The sequence below is a fragment of the Emys orbicularis genome, chromosome 13 (genome assembly GCF_028017835.1).
Source record: "Emys orbicularis isolate rEmyOrb1 chromosome 13, rEmyOrb1.hap1, whole genome shotgun sequence".
Taxonomy (NCBI): domain Eukaryota; kingdom Metazoa; phylum Chordata; order Testudines; family Emydidae; genus Emys; species Emys orbicularis.
Window position 1 is genome coordinate 10,054,930 of NC_088695.1, and position 27,783 is coordinate 10,082,712.

Genomic DNA, 27,783 nt, shown 5'->3' on the forward strand with positions numbered 1-27,783 from the left:
CAATTCTCTGGGATGATCGCTTTATCCCTCCCCCCACCGCGTGGCAGGTATCAGGGAAGATCCCTGCAGAAACCAAACTAACCCCCCCACCTCCCCCTCCCGCCATGAATTCCCTGGGATGATCAATGTACCCCTCCCCCGACCGCGTGGCAGGTATCAGGGAAGATCCCTGCAGAAACCAAACTAACCCCCCCGCCCTCCCCCTCCCGCCATGAATTCCCTGGGATGATCAATGTACCCCTCCCCCGACCGCGTGGCTGGTAACAGGGAAGATCCCTGCTAGCCAAACGCGAAAAGCTCAGGGCCAATTTCCCTTAGGCCTGGTCTACACTACGACTTTAATTCGGATTTAGCTGCTTTAATTCGAATTAACGCTTGACCCGTCCACACAACGAAGCCATTTAATTCGAATTAAAGAGCCCTTTAATTCGATTTCTGTACTCCTCCTCGACGAGAGGAGTAGCGTCAAAATCGGTATTGTTAATCCGAATTAAGGTTAGTGTGGCCGCAATTCGATGTTATTGGCCTCCAGGAGCTATCCCACAGTGCACCATTGTGACCGCTCTGGACAGCAATCTGAACTCGGATGCGCTGGCCAGGTGGACAGGAAAATCCCCGGGAACATTTGAATTTCATTTCCTGTTTCCACAGCGTGGAGAGCACAGGTGACTATGCAGGCTGATAATCGAAAAAGAGCACCAGCATGGACCGTACAGGAGGTACTGGATTTGATCGCTATATGGGGAGAGGATTCAGTGCTAGCAGAACTTCGTTCGAAAAGACGAAATGCCAAAACTTTTGAAAAAATTTCCAAGGGCATGATGGAGAGAGGCCACAATAGGGACTCAGATCAGTGCCGCGTGAAAGTCAAGGAGCTCAGACAAGCCTATCAAAAAGCAAAGGAGGCAAACGGTCGCTCCGGGTCAGAGCCGCGGACATGCCGCTTCTACGCCGAGCTGCATGCAATTCTAGGGGGGCCCGCCACCACTACCCCACCTCTGACTGTGGATTCCGAGATGGGGATAATCTCATCAGGTACACCTGATGATTCCACGGAAGGGGAAGAGGAGGAGGAGGAGGACGAGCTGGCAGAGAGCACCCAGCTCTCCGTTCTCCCCAACAGCCAGGATCTGTTTCTCACCCTGACTGAAGTACCCTCCCAAGCCTCCCAAGCCAGTACCCAAGACCATGACCCCATGGAAGGGACCTCAGGTGAGTTTACCTTTTAAAATATAAAACATGGTTTAAAAGCAAGCATTTTTAATGATTAATTTGCCCTGAGCACTTGGGATGCATTCGCAGCCAGTACAGCTACTGGAAAAGTCTGTTAACGTGTCTGGGGATGGAGCGGAAATCCTCCAGGGAAATCTCCATGAAGCTCTCCTGGAGGTACTCCAAAAGCCTTGCCACAAGGTTTCTGGGCAGTGCAGCCTTATTCCGTCCTCCATGGTAGGACACTTGACCACGCCATGCTAGTAGCAAGTAATCTGGTATCATTGCATGACAAAGCCTGGCAGCGTATGGTCCCGGTGTTTGCTGGCATTCAAGCAACATCCGTTCTTTATCTTGCTGTGTAATCCTCAGGAGAGTGATATCGCTTAGGGTAACCTGGTTGAAATAAGGAAATTTAATTAAGGGGACAGAGGTGGCCGTTCCTACTGGGCTGTTTGCCTGTGGCTGAAAAGAAATCCTTCCCTGCATTTAGCCAAGTGAGTGCAAAGGGTGGGGGGGAGGATTGGCCCTGAGCTTTTCGCGTTTTGCTAGCAGGGATCTTCCCTGATACCAGCCACGCGGTGGGGGGAGGGATAAAGCACTCATCCCAGAGAAGTCATGGCGGGTTGGGGGGGGGGGGTTAGTTTGGTTCCTGCAGGGATCTTCCCTGATACCAGCCACGCGGTGGGGGGAGGGATAAAGCACTCATCCCAGAGAATTCATGGCGGGTGGGGGGGGGGGGTTAGTTTGGTTCCTGCAGGGATCTTCCCTGATACCAGCCACGCGGTGGGGGGAGGGATAAAGCACTCATCCCAGACAATTGGATGGTGGGGGGGTGTTAGCTTGTTTTCTGCTGCTGAAGGTTAACAGGAAAACTGCAGCACAACGGGCTTTGCTTGGTATGTGGGAAAGCAGGGCGCAGAAGCCTAAAGACAGTGGCTTACCATGGCAGCATGCAAGCTGAATTCTGTTGCCCGGACCTGCGTCTGTGATCTCTAGCAGCAAAGCCACAGGCACTCAATATTAAGAGGCAAAATGCGACCTTGCACAGAAATCACATGTGCTATGTAATGTGAATAGTATTTGTCACCGTGAAAGAGTATAAGCATTGTTCTGAAAAATGTATCTTTTTTAAAAAAATTCTCTCCTTTTTTCACTCCCTCCAGCAGCTGCAAATGTTTCAAGCCTCCCTCCTCCTTCCCGAAGGCTATCCCAGATAAGGCGTCGTAAAAAGAAGATGCGAGACGAGATGTTTGCAGAAATCATGCAATCCACCAGGAGTGAAAGAGCTCATCTGAATGAGTGGAAGGAGACGGTTTGCAAGTATAGGAAAGAAGCCAGTGAACGTGAGGACAGGAGGGACCAACGTGAGGACAGAAGGGACCAACGTGAGGAGAGGAGAGACGCTCGAGATGAGAGGTGGCGTCAGGAAGATCAGAGGAGGCAGGATGCAACGCTGGGGCTGCTGCGTGAGCAAACAGACATTCTCTGGCGTCTGGTGGAGCTTCAGGAACGGCTGCTGGAGAACAGAGTGCCGCTACAGCCTCTGTATAACCCCCCTACCTCCTCACCATGTTCCATAGCCTCCTCACCCAGACGTGTAAGAACACGGGGGGGGGGGGAGGCTCCATACACCCTCCCATTCCACCCCAGTGGACAGCCCAAGCAAAAGGCTGCCATTTTTTTAACCTTTTTTTAGTGGGCTTTTCCTTCCTGCAGATCCTCCTCCCAAACCCCACTCAGGTTCTCTCCCTCTTTTTATAATCAATTAATAAAGAATAAATGATTTTTAAACAATAGTGACTTTATTTCCTTTGAAAGCAAGCTGGGGGAAGGGGGAGGGTGGGTTCCTTACAGAGAATGAGTCAATAAAGGGGGCGGGTTTTCATGAAGGATAAACAAACAGAAATTTCACACTGTAGCCTGGCCAGTCATGAAACTGGTTTTCAAAGCTTCCCTAATGCGCAGCGCTTCCTGGTGTGCTCTTCTAATCGCCCTGGTGTCTGGCTGCGCGTAATCAGCAGCCAGGCGATTTGCCTCAGCCTCCCACCCTGCCATAAAGGTCTCCCCCTTGCTCTCACAGAGATTGTGAAGCACACAGCAAGCAGTAATAACAATGGGGATATTGGTTTGGCTGAGGTCTGAGCGAGTCAGTAAGGATCGCCAGCGACCTTTTAAACGGCCAAATGAACATTCTACCACCATTCTGCACTTGCTCAGCCTGTAGTTGAACAACTCCTGACTCCTGTCCAGGCTGCCTGTGTATGGCTTCATGAGCCATGGCATTAAGGGGTAGGCTGGGTCCCCAAGAATAACAATTGGCATTTCAACATCCCCAACGGTTATTTTCTGGTCCGGAAAGTAAGTCCCTTGCTACAGCCGTTTAAACAGATTGGTGTTCCTGAAGACGCGAGCGTCATGAACCCTTCCCGGCCAGCCCACATGGATGTTGGTGAAACGTCCCTTGTGATCCACAAGTGCTTGCAGCACCATTGAAAAGTACCCCTTGCGGTTTATGTAGTGGGTACCCTGGTGCTCCGGTGCCAAGATAGGAATATGGGTTCCATCTATCGCCCCACCACAGTTAGGGAATCCCATTGCAGCAAAGCCATCCACTATGGCCTGCACATTTCCCAGAGTCACTACCTTTCATAGCAGCACCTCCGTGATTGCTTTGGCTACTTGCATCACAGCAGCCCCCACAGTAGATTTGCCCACTCCAAATTGATTCCCGACTGACCGGTAGCTGTCTGGCGTTGCAAGCTTCCACAAGGCTATCGCCACTCGCTTCTCAACTGTGAGGGCTGCTCTCATCTTGGTATTCTGGCGCTTCAGGGCAGGGGAAAGCAAGTCACAAAGTTCCATGAAAGTGCCCTTACGCATGCGAAAGTTCCGCAGCCACTGGGAATCGTTCCACACCTGCAACACTATGCGGTCCCACCAGTCTGTGCTTGTTTCCCGGGTCCAGAATCGGCGTTCCAAGCCTATAACCTGCCCCATTAACATCATAATCTCCAAAGCACCGGGGCCCGCGGTCTGAGAGAATTCACGGTCCATGTCCATGTCCTCATCACGCTTGTCGCTGCGCTGCAGTCGCCGCCTCCTCCTCCTCGCCTCTTTTTTCTGGTCCTGGGTAAGCATAAACTCCACGAGAACGCGCGAGGTGTTTACAATGTTCATGACTGCGTTCTGGAGCTGAGCGGGATCCATGCTTGCTGCGGTATGGAGTCTGCAGAGTTCACTCAGGAAAAAAGGTGCGAAATGGTTGTCTGCCGTTGCTTTCAGGGAGGGAGGGGGAGGCTGTACCCAGAACCACCTGCGACAATGTTTTTTGCCCCATCATGCACTGGGGTCTCAACCCAGAATTCCAAGGGGGGGTGGAGACTGCGGGAACTATGGGATAGCTATGGGAAAGCTACCCACAATGCAACGCTCTGGAAATCGATGCTACTACGGTAGCTTGGATGCACACCACCGAATTAATGGTGCCTAGTGTGGCCAAATACATTCGAATTTATAAAATCGGTTTCCTAAATTCGAATTATATAAATTCGGATTAATCCCGTAGTGTAGACATACCCTTAGGAAGTACAAGCCACATGGCAAAAAGAATATTTTTAAAAAAAATGCATCATCTCCATTTTGTCTTCAATAATCCTGCTTCCTACCTTTCGAGCAACTTCTCTACAAACTGAAGCTCTGAACAAAGGATTGAATGATGCATCCAAGCTTCAGATGTGTTCCAGAGGGATTTTACAAGCTGGCAAAATCACCAATACTGCTAAGAACCTGACATATGGACTTTGAAGTCTTATGTATGTACCTGATTGCTTTACCATTTAACAACTCTCTCCTTGTTCTTTCCTTTTCTATTTTAATAAACCTTTAGTTTTACACACTAAAGGATTGGCTGGCAGCCTGGTATTTTGGGTAAGATCCAAACTAATACTGACCTGGCAATGTGGCTGACCCTTTGGGGTTCAGAAGAACATTTTCTGTAGTGAGCAGAGTTTCAAATAACTTCTCACTGTACTGGACCTAGGTGCTGATTGGGAGCCAGAGACCTGGAATGCAATAAAGGGGCCTGTGGGATTTCTTTTTTTCAGCTTCTTGATAACCAGTGTGGGGGATCAGGAGCACAGTTTGTGACTGGTTGGTGAGTCTAACTTCAGTATTATTCACCAGTTATGGGAGAAACTGTTCTTCTTTTGCAACCTGCTCTGACATTGGTATTATTTTCAACGTGGGCTACCCCAGACACCCCAGGTCACAAGGTTAAAATGTTCCCTTTTGTTTTTTCAGTTTGAAACAACTTTGTTTAAAAGTTTATTTTACATTATATTATCAACTATAATATACAATGAAAAACTCAAAATCAGACTAGAACTGTACAATTTTGCTGAAATTAAACATTTCAATTCACCCCAAATTATTAATTTTTATTTAGTGTTGCAGGAAGTTTTTTTTCATTCTGATTCAGTACCAGGGCCGGCTCCAGGCACCAGCTGACCAAGCACATGCTTGGGGCGGCACCTTAGAAGGGGCGGCCAATGTTGGGGTGGCGGGGGGCGCTCGCGGTGTTTTTGTTTTTTGTTCGGCGGGGCGGCGCTCAAGGGGTTTTTTTTGTTTGTTTGTTTCGGCCGGGCAGCGCGGAGGGTTTTTCGGCAGCGCGGCGCTGGGGGGGCTTTGGCGGGGTGGCACAGCGCTGGGGGGCGGCCCGGGGTTTGAGCGGCCCGGCGCAGCGCTTGGAGGGGGCGGGGGTTTGGGCGGCCCGGCGCTCGGGGGTTTGGGCGGCCCGGCCCAGCCCGGCGCTCGGGGGGGGGGTGTTGGCTGGCCCGGCGCAGCACAGCGCTCCGGGGGTTTGGACAGCCCGGCGAGGCACTGGGGCGGGGGGGGGGGGGTTACGGCAGGGTGGTGCTCTTCTTTTTTGCCTGGGGCAGCAAAAAAGTTAGAGCTGGCCCTGTTCAGTACAAAATATAAAAATGGAATTTCCCACAAAAAGGACATTCTGGTTCCTGACCCGCTCCAATGCAAAGCATCAATTCCTTCGACATGTTACTATATATATCCAGCACACGAGCCACATAGACAGCAACATCTAAAGACCTGTGACTGAACTCCCGTGCCCACATCTCTAGCTACTCCTTTGCACCTCCTTCAGTGAGACAGCCATGGAATCCTTTCCAGTAACTACACTGTGTGCAGATCTGATCACCCCATCTCAAAAAAGATTTATTGGAATTGGAAAAGGTACAGAAAAGGGCAACAAAAATGATTAGGGGTATGGAACAGCTTCTGTATGAGGACAAGTTAATAAAACTGGGACTTTTCAGCTTGGAAAAGAGACGACTAAGTGGGGATATGACTGAGGTCTATAAAATCATGACGGGTGTGGAGAAAGTAAATAAGGAAGTGTTATTTACTCCTTCTCATAACACAAGAACTGAGGTCACCAAATGAAATTAATAGACATCAGGTTTGAAACAAACAAATTATTTCTTCACACAATACACTGTGGAACTCTTTGCCAGAGGATGTTGTGAAGGCCAAGACTATAACAGGGTTAAAAAAAGAACTAGATAAGTACCTGGACGATACGTCCATTAATGGCTATTAGCCTGGTTGGGCAGGGTTGGTGTCCCTAGCCTCTGTTTGCCAGAATCTAGGAATGGGCGACAGGGAATGGATCACTTGATGATTCCCTGTTCTGTTCATTCCTTCTGGGCACCTGGCATTGGCCACTGTCGGAAGAAAGGATACTGGGCTAGATGGACCTTTGGTCTGACCTAGTATAGCTGTTCTTATGTTCTTAAGGAGCCTGGGACCCACAGTCATTGCAGCAGCTATGATTCACTGAGAGCAGAGCCAAACCCTGCCCCGAGCTGGCCTGCCAGGCAGCGGGGAATCCCTGAACCAATCATTCCAGAGACTCTGTGTAGGCAGCTCCTCCAAAGAGATACACCGAGCCTCTCTCCACTGCCTGATTGGCGCTCCCTATCACACCTCCTGGCCTAAAGTTGTAGGGTGTTCAGGGGGGGATCTCAGAAACACAATTCAATTCCTGTAGCAGAACCTTAGAGAGGAACTTTGCAGTTCAGTGTGGTTTGCATTTGTTTTGTTTTCATTTGTTTTTTTGGTGATTCTTTAAAAAATCTTTGTCTGTGGGGACCCGTCCCAGATGGCCAGGCTTGGGTTGCCAGAGGCTGTGCATTTTGGGGAGCTGAGTTGCATCCGGCACAGACAAGCCCATTTCACGCTAGAGGCAGGTACTGGGGCGGTGTCTCATAAACCTAGGAGCGTCATACTGTTCAGCCATCTTGTTTTAAGAGCATTACCACGGTCAATGGGAAACAGAGATGTACCCACTGCAGGGGCTGCCGCCAAGTCCTTCAGATATTTATAGCTCATTGGAAGGGAGACAGTGATTCGTGGGTCTCTGGCACAGTGTGTGTCAAGTCCCTCTCTGGAGATTGGCCTCAGACATAATGGAAATTCCTCCTGAAGCTCAAAGGGTGGGGACGTGTGCTGTGAACCGTGGAGATCATACTACAAACCCTGCTGCTGTGGGAGTGAGTATTGAGTGGTTCCATTTGATATATATTTTAGGTTTTTTTAATAGTTTATTTAATTACAACAATAATTAAAACCATTATAATCTGGCAAAGGCGCCAACTTTTCCAGGCGCTGGTGGGTGCTCGCCCACGGCCCCAGCCTCACCCCGCCCCCTCCTGCCCATGCCCCGCCCCCTTCCCAATCCCTTCTCCAAAGTTACCGCCCCACTCCATCCCTCCCTGCCCCTATTGGACCCCTTCCCCAAATCCCCGCCCCGGGACCGACTCTTCCCCGAGCGCGTCGCGTTCCCCACCCCCTCAGCGCTTGCCGCCGCAAATCAGCTGTTTCGCGGCAAGAAGCGCTGGGAGGGAGGGGGGCGAAGCAGAGCCTCGGCGCATGCTCAGGGGAGGAGGCGGGGCGGAGGTGAACTGGCGCGGGGGAGGAGCTGCCAGTGGGTGCAGAGCACCCACCAATTTTTCCCTATGGGTGCTCCAGTCCCAGAGCACCCACGGAGTCAGCGCCTATGGGTGCTGGTGTGATGTGCCATAAAATCCAGGTGTTCCAGATTGTAAACATCTGTCACACAGTTTGGTTGCTGGTGTCACACGCGGGCAAGGTTGGAAGTTGAGAAATAAAATGATCCAACCAGCTGTCTACAGAGCACAGCTGAACAATTCCTGACATACATGCACATGGCCCAGAGTGCAGGCTGGAGAGCAACATATCACAGTAAGGTCCAGGCTATCATCATAGTGAAATACACAGATATCCTCATTGGTGTTTTATGTCGGGGGAATCCCATGTCTCCCTTCAAAAATCACAGCTGGGAAATTAAAGGGAAACAGACAAGAAGAATGTTTTATATATTTCATTTACTTTAAGTAAATATCAGGCTTAAAAGGAGCAGAGAGGAAACTTTCATAACCAGAACACATGGTAAAAACATCCACAAATGTGAAGTGTTTTGCCCTGAAAGGTACCTAAGTAGAAATACTGTCCATGAACTATGGGGTGGAATTAATGTTACAGTCTCACTTTCAGAAACGTTTTATAGATCTCCATCTCCCTCTCATATTCTCTTTCTTTTTCACTTTTTTTTTCATTTCATCCAGTTTTACACAGCGTTTTATTTAGCACTCGTTTCCCATCTGTTTATTTCTCTGAGTCTCCCTAACTCTTCTCTAATCCATGTCACTGATCATTTCAACTCGGGTGCCCAGTTCTCTCTGCTGAATTTATCACCTCCCCTGTCCATGCCCGCTGAGGTTTTTCCTTCTCAGGATTGTTTTGCTTTCACGCTTCTCATTTCAGTCCGTCCCATTCCTCCGCTCCCCATTTTCCCCAGTCTTCTCTCCTTAATCTTGTTTTACTTTATTTTCACCTTTTCCCATTTCATTTCTTCTCTCCCTTCTGGTTAAACCTGCCCTGTACCTGACTCCCCTCCCCCCAGCCACCTCTTCTTCATCCAGCTGACATCTCCCCACCCACAACTCCTTCCCTCCTGGAGCATCTCTTCCCTGGTGGCCTGTAGGTCATATTCTCCAGGGCCTGGGTCTCCCTCTCCAAGGCTCCTGGCTGGTGCTGAGCCTCCAGCTTCCCCCAAGGCCTCAAATTAGAATTAATTAATTCTGTGTCCCTGGCACCCCCAAATCTGCCTGTCCCCAGCCCAGCTGTTAGTTCTACCCCCCTGCCCAGCCCTCACCTCTGCCTGTCCCCAGCCCAGCTGTTAATTCTACCCCCAAACCCTACATCACTTCTGTCCCTAGCCCCTCCTTCAGTTCTGACCCTGCAGCCCCCACCTCTGCCCCTCAGGGCCCCCTCTGCTCCTCCTGCAGCTCCAGGGGCTCTTCCCACCACCCCCTCCCATCGCTGGTGCTACAGGGAGAGAAGGGGGAGGAGCTTCCTGGTGACACTGAGACTGGGCCAGAGGCTGGGTAGATGGGAGTCCTCCAGCATCTTAGAGATTACGATGACTGTGGCTAGAAAAGCCCATATTTTCATGGCTGTTTCTCCCCTCCCCCTCTCCATTGTCTCAGTGACACTGTCTGACCCAGGATCCCGAGTCCTCCTGGACCATAGAGGACAGTGACTAACAGGCTGCACAATCCCTGGAGTAGTAAGATTGGCTTCTCCATTTCAATCACTTCCTGCTCTCTATGGTTTGACAGTCCCTAGAGACCGTCCCCACCCCAGCCCCACTGAGCGCACAGAGTCATAGAGACTGTACAGTAGAAAGTCTGCAGGAAGACAGGAGTCCTCCAGGGTCATAGAGAATATGGTTTCTGAAGTTTGAGGGGCTGATTTCAGGATACCTAGGTTTATTTCGATGCCCCCACCCTGTCTCAGGCACACAATCTGAGCCCAGATCCTGGTCCCAGCACCTGGAGCCAGGGTTGGATTCTCTCCCCGGGGACAGACCCCAGCAGGAAAGTGAAGATTGGGGCCTCATCATCAGCATTGATAAATGTCACCTGCCCCCGGTCACAGTCCAGACAAACCCAGATCCTGCTGGGGGCCCGGCTCAGGGGTAGGGGGGTCACAGGGGAAGTGAGAGCTTGGAAGTGTCTCCCCCACTGCCCCACAGCCCAGATCCCCCCCTCAGGGCTACGACTGATCTGTCCCTTCCTCCTCACAGACCCTCTGGCCACCCCCACAGCCCAGCATCGCCCAGCAACCACCTCCACCTCCCAGCAGTGTCTCCCTGAGGTGAATCCCTCCCAGCCCAGCACACAGGGCTCAGTGTCAAATCTCTCAAGGTTCTTGGGCAGATCCTGCCGTGTGTTTCCCCGTCTCACACTTTTCCAGTCCTCAGACAGGACGAGTTCTGGATGAGCCGTGTCTGGATCCAGAGTCACATTTGCTGGGGAGAGAAAGAATCAGAGTGTTAGGGGCAGAGCTCAGCCCTGGGGGAGGCTGGGACCATTTCTCACACTCCCCAGCAGCCCTGTCCTGGCTGGGACACTCCTGGATCTCAGGGAGCTGCCTCTGTCCTGGGCACCTGAGACTGAGCAGAGATGTTACTGCAGTTCCTCTGTCTGTTTAATGGGACCCACTTCATTAGTTTCTCCTTTAATGCAGAGGCTTCAGCTCCCAGCTCCATTCCCAGCATTAGAGACACAGCAAGGAAGGTGTCAAAATCTTTTAGTGAGGCAGGAGCACAGGAGACAGGTAACAACTTTTAACCCCTGAAGCAACCTCCTCCCCAATTCAGCCTCCACTCCCAGGCCAGGGAACAGAGAGGAAGGTGCAGCATTGGAGAAGAGCTGCTTAAGACCAGAAAGTAGGAGGTGGCATTGGGTGGGGTAACCCCATCCCCAGCCTACAGAGAAGGGAGGAGCTGCCAACGTCAGAGGGACAGCATCTCCCCAATCCAGGAAGCAGTGAGCAGCTCCAATAGGAGAGCCCATCCCAGCCCAAAGGAAAGGCAGGATATTGGAGAAGAGCGATGGGGAGACCCCCTGCACTGGGGTGAAGTTGAGGGATGTGTCAGCCCTTAGGGCAGAGAGCTCTGTTCGGATGCTGCTCAGGGAGAGTTCATCAGCATAGGCATGAACTGAGCACTAAGGTAACTGTCAGGATTGTTTGTGTGACTTCAGCTTGGGATCTCCTCACTGTTCAGTGGGTTTATTTGTAGGGCTGTGTGTGTCATGGCTGCTGTCGGAGTGGTTGGTAATTTTAGCTACACTCTCATGAAGATGTTTTCACTGGAATTTTCTCATCATTTAAAGACAATCTCCACCTGCAAACTCACCCTGTCTGAATGTTCCTAGGGATTCCCCTCTTCTTGTCTCCAGTGCAGACGGCAAAGTGTCTGGAGGGGGAAAGAATAAGAGAGGTGAGATTTCAGGCTTTCATATTATAACAGCATCACCACTCTGAACTCCTAAAACTGTGTTTTAATTATGAGAGAGAAACAGACAGAGAGGCCCAGAGACACACTCAGATATCCTCTCTCATTCGGGCATCTCTTAGCAATGGACCCAACATCCTTACAGCCTCACATCCATCCCAGGACACACAATCTGTAAGTGAGATTTACTTTTCTCCTCCTCATCCCCTCCCACCCTTCAGACTCCAGTTGGTTTGTCTCATTCACTTACTGCCTTTTGTCATAACCTAGACCCAGATCATACAAAGACTTTGACATGAAAGTAACTTTACCCAGTTTGGTCCCTTTGACACTAACGGGATGTTGAGAGTTTGTGAAATCCTGGCTCTATTTGTAAGCTGGTGGGTCTGTTTACTCAGCGTCTCTACAAAGAGCAGCACGATGGGACCCTCGTCCTCCATAGGCAGAAATAGGAATAATAATAAAATCATTTTATAAATGTGGAAATTGAGGTGGGGAAAGGTTGATTCAATGCGCCAGATTCACTCCTGTGTGTGACACCCTGACACCCCAATATTCACAACTGTCATGTAATTAGGATATATTTTATACAAAGTATGTCTTGTGAGGTATCATTCTAAAAGACTTGATGTGCTAGACATTAATATCTCCTTGGATTGTATGTGCTATCGTCGTGTGTGAAGTTATAAAGTTTGGTTATGTATGTGTTATGGAAACATGTTGTGAGGTTGAAAACACCCACCAGCAGCCTTTCAGGTACAACAGTAAAAAGGCCAACCAATGTTAATGGCTTATTGAGGGAATGCACACAAGCACAAGGATTACCCCTGGAACTGTGTACAATAGAAACCTCTCAGAGATAGCACTGCACAATGTGAACTGTTTGACCCAGGTGACAGCAAAAGAACTTTCCTGCAAGTGGGGAGAAGATATAAAAGGGGGACAATGACATCATGAGGATATCTCACTCTCCCTGCAACAACACACCTGGACACATCTGAGGGGTAAGGACTGAACTGTTGTAAGTGATGGTCCAAGAATAGAAGGAACTAGCCTGTGTATGAAAACCTGGGAAAGCCAAGGCAACTTGTGCCTTAAGGATCTGCCAGCCTGTTTATCACTCAGGGTGAGGATTTGCTCATTTATATCCTACCTATCTAGTGTGTTAAGCTCAGTTTGCGGTTTTGTTTGTTTACTAAGGTAATCTGCTTTGATCTGTTTGCTAACCCTTATAATCACTTAAAATCTACCTTTTGTAGTCAATAAACTTGTTTTGTTTATTCTTAAACCCAGTTTGTGGAATTCATAATTGGTTGCAAAAATTGGAGAACACTTCAATCTCCCTGGACATTCAATAACAGATTTAAAAGTAGCCATCCTTCAACAAAAAAACCTTCAAAAACAGACTTCAAAGAGAAACTGCAGAGCTACAATTCATTTGCAAACTTAACACCATTAATTTGGACTTGAATAGGGACTGGGAGTGGCTGGCTCACTACAAAAGCAATTTTCCCTCTCTTGGTATTGACACCTCCTCACCAATTATTGGGAGTGGACCACATCCACCCTGACTGAATTGGCCTTTAGCACTGGTTCTCCACTTGTGAGGTAACTCCCTTCTCTTCATGTGCCAATATATATTTATGCCTGTATCTGCAATTTTCACTTCATGCATCTGAAGAAGTGGGGTTTTTACCCACAAAAGCTTATGCCCAAATAAATCTGTTAGTCTTTAAGGTGCCACCGGACTTCTCGTTGTTTTCCTCCACACTTAGGGAGGGAGCAAATTTCATGAGCTTACGCTGCACAGTTTTCTGTGGAGCGAAAGACAATACAATGTTGGGTTTCCACCCCAGAAGGGGTGTGCATTTGAGCGCTGGGCAATTCCCTACCTGCGTGTGTACTGGAGGAGGCTTGAGGGCCTGGCACAGCAGGACAGGGTGAGGGAGCCCAGGCTGGTGGAACGGGCAGGCTCAGTGGGACCCCAGTACTTCAGGTGGCACCCCAGAGTGGGGGGCAACCTGTCACAGTGGCGCAGGGAGCAGGGTCATGTGCACAGCTCTTTGCTCTGGGACACTGGTGGTGATTTTAAGTGAGTTTTAAGTGTGTTGGCTGGAGGAAAGACCAGTTTGTTATTTTCTGATTGCTTATTTGAGGCAAGGGAAGTAGGGGCAGAAAAGCAGGAAAATGAGTGATAGTGCAACAGTTGCAAAATTGGAGCTCTGCAGATTGCAGGCAGCAGAAAATGGAAAAGAGCACAAAAGACGTATGGAATTACAGTTTCTGCAGATGGAGGCAGAAGCACCAGGCAAAAAGCTGAGAGACAAAGAAATGGAGGTCCAGAAGCAACCCATTGAGGAGAAGGAAAAAGTGAGACAGCATAAACTGGCCTTAATTGAGAGGCAGAACCAGAACCCCACACCAGGGGGCCCCACCTCTCCCAAAATCCACAAATGGGACTGTTTGTGTCCTGCCTACAGTGCAACTGGGGACATTGCTGAATATTTCATCACCTTTGAGAGGCTGGGTGTGCTGCATGAGATTCCTGATGACCACTTTGGTTGCAAAACTGTCTGGGAGAGCTCTGGATATATTCAATAAGATGCCAATGGGTGACACTTCCAATTATGGTAAATTCAAGAAAATAGTTTTAAAACAGTTTACGATCACTCCTGAAACCTGCAGAGTAAAATTTAGAAGCCTCAAGAGAGGGGCTGGAATGAGTAATGTGGCATATGTAAACCCCAAATCTTAGATTAACTGGCTAAGTGGGTAAGGGGGAAAGGTATTTCAGGCTTTGAAGAAATGTGTAATCTCGTTGCTCAGGAACAGTTCCTGAATATGTGTCGTGATGATGTAGAACAGTGTTTATGGGATAAGAGGGTAAAAACTGTCAAAGAACTTGCTACTTTTGTGGATGAATTTGAACAATCCCAAGCACCTATTATGAATAAATCACAGGCAGAGGGGTGTAAGTTTGGTGCGAAGCAAGGTCCCTGCTTTACCCCTGGGAAGAGGGAGGGTGGACGGGAGGTGGGGCACCCACCCCCAGAGCCCTTCCTCCCATACCCATCCCAAACCGCCCTTAAAAACAGGAGACCCTAGAAGGTGCTTCCACTGTAATTCTACAGAGCACCTGAGATATAACTGCCCCAAATTGAAGGAAAATAAGCAGCCTTTGACCTATATTGGCTCAGTTGTCCTCAGCCCCGAGGCCCTGGAGCCAATTTGTGACTCCGCTATTCAGTGGCTGCAGGGGCTGGTGCAGACTTTGGCACAGGCTGAGGAAGTTCTGAAGCCAGCCAGAGTTACATCCCTATGACAATGGACCCCGTGTGTCTTGCCCAGTGTGCAGAGTGTCAGAGGCCCAGCTTTACACTGCCCACATCCCTCTGTCCCTCGTCCACCCCCTCCCTCTTCCACCCGCCCTCACCACCACCCCATTCCCAGCCCTCTCAGGAACACGCCTTGTGCCTGCAGCTGCTGGGGAGGAGGCAGAAGAGGCTTCTGTGCTGAAGGGATCCCTCACCGTGGGGGAGGGGCTTTCTCCTTCCCCGCAGCCCATTTGGACCAGACTAGCTGCATACGGGACCAGAGCACGGTGATGGGCTGGGTCCAGCTTTAACAAGTGGCCTATAATTTAGGTTCTAGATTTTGGGCGCCGACCTTTAGGCACCTGGGGCCTGGTTCTCAGAGGGGTTGGGCACCTGCAGCTCCACTGACTCCACCTGCAGCTGTGGAGGCTGCACAGCTCTGGAGCACCTGCCCTGCAGCTCTCGAGTTGGGCGAGAGAAACTCAGGTGCCCCAGATTAAACCATTTTGCTAAATTGGGGCCTGAATGTTGTGACCTTTGGTAAGTCATGAATTAATGGGAGACATCCTGATGTCTAGGCCCCTGCTACATATGTCTACTTTCCACTAGTTGTTATGTTCAGAATTGAGAATTGGTACAAGGGTCATGCATAAGTTTGGACAGACTGAGATTATGCGTTTATACTGACTGACTTGGCTTTGGCCTGGTTATCCGTTTGCTTGACATAAGGGAAATGCTGCCTTAAAAGACCTTGTTATTAAGTGATGTGTTCATAAGTTGCTATGTGGGACAAAGAGATGTTTTGACCACACAATGTGCTTAAAGACACCAGACACCCAAAATGTAGTGCCAAGGACCAGTTAGCAAAGTCCCAAAATCCCCATACAGAGACAAGGGTCAAAGTGAGCTGTTCATAATCGGTGGTAATAAACCAATCAGAAAAGAGAATAATAACATGGAACTGGCTGGGATAGCAAAAGCCCTGAAAATTAAAAAGTTCATGCATGTGTATCGTATGAGCTATATAAGATACTTAATAGTCATAACACTCATAGAGGACTGGAAAAGAACTAAAATATATTCGTTGGATGTGTATATATGTCAGTCATTGTAAGGGTAATGACCGCTTCATAGGAGAAATCCACCGTGACGCATCTATGTCCCAGGAGAAGGCAACTGGCCAGTACGTCTTTCGGTATGTCTGTCATTTCTTACTTTCATAGTAATTGAAGGCATCCTTTTGGTACAAACAAAGGTTTCAGTTAATGAACCTGAGTGACTTGGACTCCAAGTGTGTGGCATTCTCATCCAACAATTAAAGAGAAGCATAATCTAATTATGAACCAATTGGCCAGAGTCATTCTCCTCCAACAGTCTCAGAGGCTCATCCCAATTTCCCATTCTAGATCCCTTCTAGGTACCTTTGAACTTCCTCAGAGTCTCCATTAGAGCAACAGTTTTCTGGGAGAAATCACTGAGTCTGTTATCCTGTTTAGGAGAAATCTCCACTGGCTGCTGGAACTTTCCTTTCTCACACCTGGACAGAAACAATGTCACATGGTTATATTTCATTTAGTGACTCATTATAAGTTCTTGCTAGTGAGATGCTGCTCTAATGGGCTGTGAGTTAGAGTTCCTGGTAACCAGGGACCCAGCAGTGACAGGCCCATATTCCATCCCCACAATCCTGAGGAAGTCAGCCCCCAGGGATGTGACATCTCTGGACAATACTTGACGTCAGTCTTCCCCACTGTATGGGAAATTCCACAGTCTTCTGTAGAAGGGTGAAAACCTCAGGATTAAGTTTATTAGAGAGATTTGTATCCAACATGTGACCTTCCCCACACATTTTGCTGTAGAGCCCTGGGGGGATGTGATGCTAACATCATCTCCAATCTCCTTCCCAGCATTGTGAAGTGTGAGGGGGAGTGAGAGAGAGACACGTACCTGCTCAGGGTGCTTCTGACATCCTAGAAGAGAGAGAGAGAGAGAGAGAGAGAGTATTTCAGTCCCACCTGACACACACTTAACATTTCAAAGAAGGGATTTTGCAAGTATGGGGAAAAGAGGCTCTGCCCTGGCTCCAGGGCCACGTGTTCGCTGAGCTTATGGGGCTTTTCCATCTCTAATATCAATGTGTCTGTCACTCTGCAATGTACAATAGTAATTCACATGTCAGGAATGCACATGCTGAGTTACACTGAGATCTCTGAGTGCTGGACCCCAGTGCTTATAATTTAGGAGCTGTCCTGTCCCTGTATGGGGATCCTGGATGTTTCTCACTCAGTCTCACCTGCAGGAATTCACTCACTGGCTTCTGACACTTCCCCTCCAGCTCACTGATCAGCTCACTGAGATGGGAAATCTGCTCAGAGAGTTTAGTGGCATTTTCATTCTGTATTTCCTCAATCTCCTTGTCCAGCTTTTCCAGCTGGGCCAGCAGGAGCCGCTCTTGTTCCTCCAGGAAGTGCCGCAGTTGCTGAAATTCAGACACAATCTTCTGCCTCTCCATTTGTGTCTTTCTCTGTAAACAAAAATAGGAAAAGGTCTGGTCAGAATATGGCTGAAGCCTGGGGTCCCTTCACAGAGTGCTGAGCAGGGCTGGATTACCCAATAGACAGACGAAGCACGTGCTTAGGGCACCAGCAAAGCAGGGGGCACCAAAAAAAATTAGCTTTTTTTTTTTGAAAAAATTTGATATTTGATCTTTCAAAAAAAGCATTGAAGTAGTCATCATGGGAAAAATCAGAACTTTCTTAGATTTCCTTACACTCCACTACATGCTCTTCACCCGTTTTTCTGTTCTCTTTTCATTACTTATCCCCACCTAAACCAGGGGGGCTTCCTACTAACGTAGATCGAAATAATGCGAGGAAATCAGATCCTGTCATGTATTGCAATAAATTTGTTTTATTATTGATATATTCTTCTGAGTTATACGTACTTGATTCATTTTTTCTTTCTTATATATATATATATTATATGTACATAAAAATAGTGTACATTGTGTAATTTTTTTTTTTTTTTAAGTTCACATAACTGAGATAAGGGGCAGGATGGAATGTAACCGACTGAGTGGAGCACAGAAACATAAACTGGCGGAAGAAAAGAAACAAAAAACTAGTGAAATTTTCCAAAACCTTCCAAAGCTGACATCATTTTTCAAAGCGAATCCATCAGAAGCAACATCTTCTCTCAGTAGCACAGACATCGTTCCAAAACCTGTAGGTGTTTCAGAGACTGACCCTTCTTTTATTGGTGAAACTAACACCATTCCAGAACATGTGGATGTGTCAGAGACTGTAACTGATCATCCTACTCCTGGTGGTAAAACAGACATTGTTCTAGAAGGTGTGGATGTGTCAGAGACTGAACCTGCTCATGCTGTAAATAATAGGAGAAAAGATCCTGGTATGTGGGTTGATTTCAGTACCGATGATGTAGCTTACTGGATAGATCCTGGACCAAATGACTGTCAACACCACACTGGGCCATTTGAGAAATCACGTTGGACTTTTGCCAATGGCAAACAAACAAGATATTGTCCACAAAAAATATTTTTCGGCATGAAAGTGAATGATGGGAAATATACTCGAAAATGGCTACTGTATTCACCATCAACAGGGTCTGTGTACTGTTTTGTTTGTAAACTTTTTGCATATAAACCTTCAACATCCCGGTTTGCTGCAGATGGATTTAGTGACTGGTGGAATACTGTTTTAATTGAACAACATGAAAATAGCACCACTCAGGGATTCAATGTTGACATATTTAAATCGAAGACAGGGCTTTGGATTGACACAAAAATTGGAAGAACAAATTAAAGGGGAGCGCGAATACTAGCAACATGTCTTGCAGCGTGTTATAGCTGTTATTCAAACATTAGCTGAATGTGGTCTGCCTTTCCGGGGATCAAATGACACATTTGGATCATTGCAGAATGGAAATTTCTTGGGATTGTTGGAGCTTGTGGCTCAGTTTGACCCATTTTTAGCAGGCCATATCTCAAAATATGGGAATGCTGGCAAAGGTAACCCATCATACTTATCCAAGACCATATGTGATGAACTCTGGTCTATTGAGTGACAAAGTTCGCTCAGCTATTGTGGATGAAATAAGTACTGCTGGGTACTTCAGTTTATCTGTCGATTCTACACCTGATCTTTCACATATTGATCAATTGAGTATTGTACTAAGATATGTGTCTCCCACAGATGGAAAACCAGTTGAACGATTTATAACATTCCTCAATTTGAAAAGCCACACTGATGAAGAAATGGCAAATCAAGTACTGCATTATCTGTGCCAAGTTTGCACAATAGATTTCTCAAAGTGCAGAGGTCAATCTTATGACAACACTGCCAACATGTCAGGGTGTTATCAAGGAATGCAGAAGAAGCTTTTAGAACAGAACAAATATGCCATATTCATACCATGTGCTGCACACTCTCTCAATCTTGTTGGCCGCAGTGCTGTTGATTGTTGTCCCGTGGCAGTAAGGTTTTTCTCAACAGTCCAGTTACTTTATACATTTTTCTCTGCCTCAACACACCGATGGGCAGTTCTTAAAACATATTTGGGCAATGATCGTGTGTTGAAATCTCTTTCTAATACTCACTGGGAGGCACATGCAGTGGCAACAAGTGCAATTCTGGAGACCTTCTCAAAGATTGTGGCTGCATTAGAAAGTATAGCTGAAGACCAATCACAAAAGGAAGAAACTATACGAGAGGCAGAAAACATTGCGAACAAGATGCAAGAACTAGAGTTTGTATTCATGTTGACCAAGTGGAATTAAATTTTACAACACTTTTACCCCACAAGTCAAGCTCTTCAAGAAAAAGAATTGGATTTGAAAACATGTGCAGACCTCTGTCAATCATTAGCAGCCACTTACACACTTTGAGGAATGATTTCGAAAGATTTGAAGACATATCAAAAGATATCTTGCCTGATACTAACTACAAAGAAGCCCAGTCCCACAAGCGAATCAGGAAAAAACATGCAAATGATAGCAGTGCAACAGAAACAACGTTGAATCCTAGAGACAGTTTTCGCGTATCTACTTACTACGCTATAATTGATACACTTGAAGCTCATATGAAGAGGAGAGGTGAGATTTTCTTTTCTAAACAATATGGACTTATCTGACAAACAATATTCACAAGGTTCCCAAAAGCTAGTTGACTCATACCCTGTTGACTTGAACATGAAGCTCTGTGGAGAAGTACAGCAGTTCCACTGTTATATGCGTGCAAAGTTTAATGAAACAGGAAAAATGAAATTCAGTCACATTGATTTTCATGACACAATATTGAAAGACGGAATACAATGTGTATTTCCAAATGTAGAGATCGCACTACATATTTTTCTAACATTGATGATTACTAACTGCTCTGCAGAATGCTCTTTTTCTTAGCTGAAAAGAATAAGAAACCCTCAGAGAACAACAATGTGTCAGGACAGACTTGATTCACTTTCCCTATTGTGTATGGAAGCGGACATGCTTTGTCGAGTCAGCTTCGATGAATTTATCCAGAATTTTGCAATCAGAAAATCTAGAAAGAAGCTATTTTAATTTCAGCATACACGTAAGTTTTGTGTCATTTTGAAAAATAAAATTTTATTTTACGGTATAGTATTGTTTTTATTTTGAATTACATTATGGGGGGGGGGCACCATAACCTTTTCAGAGCTTAGGGCCTCTAAAGGTCTTAATCCGGCCCTGGTGCTGAGTGTGCAGGAGGGAGAATTTCTTTGTAAATTCTAAATCACCTGACACTGAACAATATCCTGTGGTTACTAGAGAGAGGGTTTTCTCACACCTTTCAACGTTTCCATGTCTGACATGGATAGTGCATTATCGAGAGCCTCGGAGACGCAGATCCAAAGCAGTAGGAGGCAGGACTCAGCACTAGAGCTGGGGGACATTTTCTGCACTAACATTTTTTTCCAGGGAAAATACAGATTTATCAACATTGAAATGTTTTATGAATTCCTGTCAATGTCACCAGTTGTTTTGTTACAAAAATAAATAAATGAAAAATCAAAACATTTTCTTGTTCTTTTTTTCCCCAGGATTTTATAATGGTCTAAACGGAAACAAAACATCTTTGATTCAACCCATTTTTTTTTAATAGCCAGCCAGTGAAAAAGTTCTGGTATTTGCTGAGCCCTACTCAGACCCACGTTAACAGAGACGTGGGGAGAAAAAAAAGCAAATGAAACTATAACACAAAAAACTGCAGACTCAGGCAGAGAGCTCTGCATTGGATACATTCAGTTCACATTGGGAAAAATTTTATTACAGCCACAAAAGCTGGAAATTAAATCATTAATAGAAATGAAAATTTAGAATCCGAAGAGGATCATGTTGCCCTTTTCTAGGGAGAGGATTTTTTGGGCCCTCTGTATGGATGTGTGCACAGGTACACACTCACACGCACACCACACCATATTTAAGGATCATGAAGCAGCAGACAAATGTTCACATTCCCAAAGGCCACAAAGCAATCATTCACAAGAGTGACATGTGAAGGAAGTAACCTGTAAAAGATAAACTGTAACTAAAGAAAAAAGATCCGGAGTACTTGTGGCACCTTAGAGACTAACAAATTTATTTCAGCATAAGCTTTCGTGGGCTACAGCTCACTTCTTCGGATGCATAGAAACGAACACACAGACAGAAGATATTTATACATACAGAGAACATGAAAAGGTGGAAGTAGGCATACCGACTGTAAGAGGCCAATCAATTGAGATGAGCTATCAGCAGGAGAAGAAAAAAAACCTTTGAAGTGATAATCGAGATGACCCATAGAAGGTATGAGGAGAACTTAACATGGGGGGGAAAAAATCAATTAGTGTAATGACCCAACCATGCCCAGTCTCTGTTTCAACCTAAGTTAATTGTATCTAATTTGCATATTAATTCGAGTTCAGCAGTCTCTCTCTAGAGTCTGTTTTTGAAGTTTACTAAAAGAGTAACTAAAGAGAAACTGACTTAAGAAATAAGGAGGATGTGAGCTGTAATGAAAATAAGAAAATCAACATCTCTGGACAGCACCCTCAGGCATACAAGTTGAATGACAAGAATGGAGAAATTGTCAGAGCACAAAAAGTCTGTAAGCCAGAAAGGAGCGGAGAGATAGAACCCAACACGTCACACCCAGGAATACGTGGCTTTATTTAAGCTGGAACTCAGAACAGTAAACAAAGCTCGCACAACAGGATTCATCAAGACAAAACTAAATATCCTCCAAACTCTGGGCTGACAGAGGCAGAGAACTGTGAAATGAGGAGTGAACATGTAACAGTGGGGGTTTGTTCTAATGGGTTGGATTTTCTAATTCAAAATTCTGTTATTTCATTCATGTTAATTGTTACGTATGCAGTGAGTTTAATTAAGGTAACAGTAGTTAATATGCAGTAGATAAGAATCGTGGTTTACATTAGTTTATGGCAGTGTTTTTCAACCTGTGGTCCGCAGAGCCAGACAATGTCTAAGAGGTTCGCAAAAGACTTAGACTGAAAACTGACTGAACAGAAATTAACTATACACACAATGGATTTTCACAGGAGTCCACAACTCCATTTGAAATTTGCAAATGCAAAAAGGTTGATAACCACTCATTTATGGTGTAAGCCTAAGTAGTAATTCCTGCGAATTTATTTCTGCTTTACCCCCAACTGATTTCTGCTTTACCCCCAATTGATTGAGATAAAACATAATTTGGCCTCTAGATTGCCCCGGCCTCTCCTTATTGCTCTCATTCAGAACGCCCCTCCATCCGGCTCCTTACAACTGCAGGTTAATAATGATGAGCACCTACTAGATATTCCTGTTTTCTCTTCTCTCCGCTCACTTTACATCCCAGCAGCTTTTCTCTCTCTTCCCTCAGAGTCTTCAAATGGGCCTGAATCTTTTCCTGAAGAAACAGAAAATGATTTGAGTGGTGTTATTTTTAGTTTTAGGAGTGGGGGGAGGGGGCGGGCTTTTCCAACACAAACACTCCAGAGATGACTGGAGAATCCAGTAGGTTTATGATATCAGAGATATTAAGGAAGTGGAGTCATATTAATAGACACTGGGAGTGTTTTATTTTCAGACTCTTTGAAGTTGTTTGATCTTATTACTCCATTGATTTACACCAACAGGAAACTGGCATCACATACTTGGACCTGGCGAGTGGTGTGTGTCGGGGGGTGTCACAACCTCAGGGGTTCCTCTGGGGAAGGCAGATCAGTACTGCATGTTGCTAACGCTGTTGCAAGCATTGTAAGGCATTTTGGGGAAGGTCAAAGGTGTGAGTGTAGAGTGGAAGATTCCTTTGCAGGCAGCGAGAGGCCAAAGGAGGAAGGAAAAAAGAGAGCAGAGAACGGATTAACTGAACACTGCAGCTAGCAAGCTCAGTTGGACAATAAAACGCTGGCCCCAGTCCAAGGTCACAGTGCTAAGTGAGAAGTTTATCTCTCACCCAGCCACAGCCAGCCATAAAAAAAAGAAAAAGTACTCTGAACCAGGGCTGCAAAAATAAAAAACACAGGCGAAACAACTAGGGGCAGGGGAGCAGAGCTTCGCGTCCTTTTGGGAAAGCGAGGAAGACCACAGAAAGCCGGTTTGGACTGGCACAAAGAGCACCAGGAACAGAGGTCGCAAAATGGAACACCCCCAAGGGAACCCAGGACTTAAAACCCTCCTAAGAGCTGGAGCAATTCGGAGATCACAGCGGACCCTGGATGACCTGTGCGCACAGGACAGAACTCCCGTCCACCCTTCCCCCTCTTCTTCTTACGTTACACCCAGGCCTGGCCAGCCTCAGGTAGTAAGTGTGTGAGTATAAAAGTGGGTTAGGGCACTAATGTTTTCTTCCTTCCTCTAAGTAACATGGGGAGCACCCATGTCTCACCACTGTTATTTTATTATTTTATTAATAAAGCTTCACAACTTAGACACTTGGTGTGTTCTGTCACCTCCTCCCAAACGATCATGTGGCCCCAGCCTAATCACCTGATGCCTCAAGCAAATTGGTAACAAAAATCTGTCACAGAGGGAGTTCGCGGGGGAGGGGGATTCATAGACTCATAGACTTTAAGGTCAGAAGGGACCAATATGGTCATCTAGTCTGACCTCCCGCATGATGCAGGCCACAAAAGCTGACCCACCCACAACAGAATCTTCCAGCCTGCGACCCCTGCCCTATGCTGCGGAGGAAGGCGAAAAACCTCCAGGGCCTCTGCCAATCTACCCTGGAGGAAAATTCCTTCCCGACCCCAAATATGGCGATCAGCAGAACCCCGAGCATACAGGCAAGATTCTACAGCCGGACCCTCATTTTACCAGCGATGGCACGTTATTGCCTAATTGACTAAAATCACGTTATCCCTTCAAACCATTCCCTCCATAAACTTATCAAGCCTAATCTTGAAGCCAGAAAGGTCTTTCGCCCCCACCGTTTCCCTCGGAAGGCTGTTCCAAAATTTCACCCCTCTGACGGTTAGAAACCTTCTTCTAATTTCAAGCCTAAACTTCCCCACGACCAGTTTATATCCATTCGTTCTCGTGGAGATGGAGGAAAGAAGGAACATAGTGGGCGGGGGGCCTCACGAGAGAGGAGGTGGAGGAGAGGAGGGACGCAGCGAGCGGTGGGGACCTCCAGAGAGGGGGCGTGGAGTGGAGGAGGCCTCGGGGAAGGGGCAGAGCAGGGATGGGAAGAAGTGGAACGCAAGTGGTGCCACCATGGCCCAAGAGTCCAGCAGCGGGTTGGTGGTGGCTGCGCCAGGGGAGGCTTAGGCTTAGCCTCCCCTAGCCTATTATACCTGCTGACTATGGGAGACTTGGCTGTAGACTCCTCCTAGTGCCTGCTGCTACACAAGCACCTTAAACATTCCCTATAGAAAAGTGCGGGCACCTAAGTCTGCACCAGAAAAAATGGACAGCTTTGAAATCTGGAATGGTGGCCACCCATGATGACCTAAGTATCGCGATTGCCAGTGTATGCAAACACAACCCTCTTTAGGTGTCCCCCACTCCCACCCCCAGTTGTTTCTTTATCCACCTGCTGCAGATCATCTTAGACTCTGACTGTGAGCTCTCTTTGCTTGACTTGTCTGTACGGTGCCTCGCACAATGGGACCCTAATCCCTCACTGGGGCTCAGAGATGCTACTGTAATAGAAATCAGTACATTCTATTGATTACAAATTATTATTATCGTTATTAATGTCAACATGGAAACTTTATGGGCACTGAAATCTATGGCCAAAATTTCCAAACTGAAATTTTCAGGACTGGGACTCTCTCCCTGTGGGCTCAGGAGATGTGGAAGAGGGATGATGCTGGGTCACAGGGTGGCTGGCCCTATAAAGGTGGAGGGGTCTCTGCCCCACCTGTGATATAGCCAGTTCTCCTCCGCAGGTAGGGGAAATGGAGGAGTGGTGGCTGGGGGATCATGTGATTCAATCAGGCCTGGGGCTGGCAAAACAGAGGCCTATGGAGAGCCAGAGGTAGGAGGTCTGTGGAGAAGGCAGAGGAGGCCTTGGTGCTTCCGTGGGGGATAAGGCTGAACTCCAGACTGAAGTCCTGCAAGTCACTACTGAGAGAGCAGGGGTGTTACTGGCCACAAAAAGCCACTGTGGATTTTTTCTGGGAACCTCAGAGGGAAACTGAGGCAGAGCCCCAGGCCAGGAGGGAGCACTCTGGAGGCAATGACCCTGCTACATGCCACAAGGCTAACGGCATTTTGGGCTGTATAAGTAGGGGCATTGCCAGCAGATCGAGGGACATGATCATTCCCCTCTATTCCAAATTGGTGAGGCCTCATCTGGAGTACTGTGTCCAGTTTTGGGCCCCACACTACAAGAAGGATGTGGAAAAATTGGAAAGAGTCCAGCGGAGGGCAACAAAAATGATTAGGGGGCTGGAGCACATGACTTATGAGGAGAGGCTGAGGGAACTGGGATTGTTTAGTCTCCAGAAGAGAAGAATGAGGGGGGATTTGAACCTGAAGGGGGGTTCCAAAGAGGATGGAGCTCGGCTGTTCTCAGTGGTGGCAGATGACAGAACAAGGAGCAATGGTCTCAAGTTGCAGTGGGGGAGGTCTAGGTTGGATATTAGGAAACACTATTTCACTAGGAGGGTGGTGAAGCACTGGAATGGGTTACCTAGGGAGGTGGTGGAATCTCCTTCCTTAGAGGTTTTTACGGTCAGGCTTGACAAAGCCCTGGCTGGGATGATTTAGTTGGGAATTGGTCCTGCTTTGAGCAGGGGGTTGGACTAGATGACCTCCTGAGGTCCCTTCCAATCCTGAGATTCTATGATTCTATGATTGCTCTGCTGCCCCCTCCAACCCAGTCCCTGCTTCCTGCATCAGACAGATTGGCTAGGCTCTGCAGGATGGGAGCTCCACTCCAGTCCTCTCCTACGTCTCATGAGGGAGGGTTCAGCGCAGCTCCCTCGGTTCCTGCCTGGGTGAGGAGCTCTGCAGGAAAATGATGAAGGGGATGTGGGCCAAGAGGGCAGCCCCAGCTACATCCTTCTGCTCCCTCAGCCCCAGATCAGGAGCAGCATGGACATGGTGTTAATAGCTTTGGGAGATGGTGGAAGTGGGGAAGGGCAGAGAAGGGGGGTCACTGCCCAGGACTCCACATATGGGGAGCAGGAGGAGTGGGGTGCGGGTTACTCACTCCCCCCACACTCCAGCATGTTAGCCTTAGCATATTTCTTTAAGGCCACACTTCTCCACCTGCACAAGCCTTTGGAGGATTCCCAGTTGCTGGGAAACCTACTTAGGCCTGAATTCTCTTGTTCCTCTCCAGTGCAGGCTCACTGTCTGGGGCTCAGGGAAACCCTAACGCTTGGGGAAGGTGAGTTTCCCAAGGCCTTATCTGGCTGTAAAAATAACATTTGGTCATTTCATACCTTGAATTCTTCAGCAGCTTCCTCTGCAGGAATGACGGTGTGATCTCTGTGTTGCTTGGATCTGTCACACACCAGGCAGATGGGGATTTCATCCTCTTTGCAGAACAGTTTTAGAGGCTCCTTGTGTTTCTCACACAGTCTCTCTTGTTCTGGTTCTTTCCCTGACTGCAACCTGAGTTCTCTGGCTGCTTCCACAATATTCCTGAGCTGCCTGTTCAGCCTGAGGTTCCTCTGGGGAAAAGTCACTCTGCACTGAGGGCAGGAGACGTCTGTATCGAATCCCCCCCAGCACTGGGTGATGCAGGCTCGGCAGAAACTGTGATCACAGTCTAGAGACACCGGATCTTTAAAATACTCCAGACAGATGGGACAGGTCACTTCATCCTGGAGAGTTTTTGCTGGATTCGCAGCAGCCATGGCTTCTAGTGCAGGAAAGAGACCAGAGAGGAGTTTAGTTAGTTTCACTTCCTTCTGCTCAGAATGGGCTGCCTGAACTTTGCCTAGTCATTAGGCATTTCCTTTCTGGGGGCGGATTCCTGTTGTTTGTTTTTTGTTGACTGTAAAGAACCTTTGAAAGAAGTGTGATGAGCAGGGCCCTACCAAATTCTCCACTGTGAAAAACGCCTCACGGAATGTGAAATCTGATCTCCCCCATGCAATCTGTCTATTGTTGGGGAGAGGCAGAGCTGGGGGCACCCCAGCTTGGGGCTCCTACCATGTGCCGGGTGCATGTCCCGGCCCAGTCTGGGGAGGGATGGGTCTTTATATTCCCCTGCAGGAGCCGCTTCTGAAGTTGGCTCAGACCCACCTCTGGGAACCTCTCCCGGCTGCAGGAAGCTCTGGGGCTGCTGGTTCGGAACCCAGCTCTGAAGGCAGTGTACAAGTGAAGGTGGCTGTCAGCCCCTGACCAGGGCAGAGAGGCTGTGGCCCCAGCTG

At 47.5% G+C, this 27,783-nt stretch overlaps 2 protein-coding genes across 3 annotated transcripts in view; both read right to left on the bottom strand.

The window, feature by feature from the left end:
- LOC135887969 (E3 ubiquitin-protein ligase TRIM39-like) overlaps positions 1-27,783 on the bottom strand; it is a 429,124-nt gene that overhangs the window by 297,046 nt on the left and 104,295 nt on the right. The gene's annotated exons all lie outside the window — the stretch shown is intronic.
- Positions 10,107-27,294, bottom strand: LOC135887983 (zinc finger protein RFP-like). Its single transcript, XM_065415790.1, has 7 exons — positions 26,848-27,294; positions 22,761-22,856; positions 17,222-17,452; positions 16,876-16,898; positions 16,350-16,465; positions 11,516-11,575; positions 10,107-10,624 (listed from the first exon to the last, which is right to left on the bottom strand). The coding sequence occupies exons 1-7, from the start codon at positions 27,262-27,264 to the stop codon at positions 10,107-10,109; spliced, it is 1,461 nt and encodes a 486-aa protein (XP_065271862.1). The 5' UTR covers positions 27,265-27,294.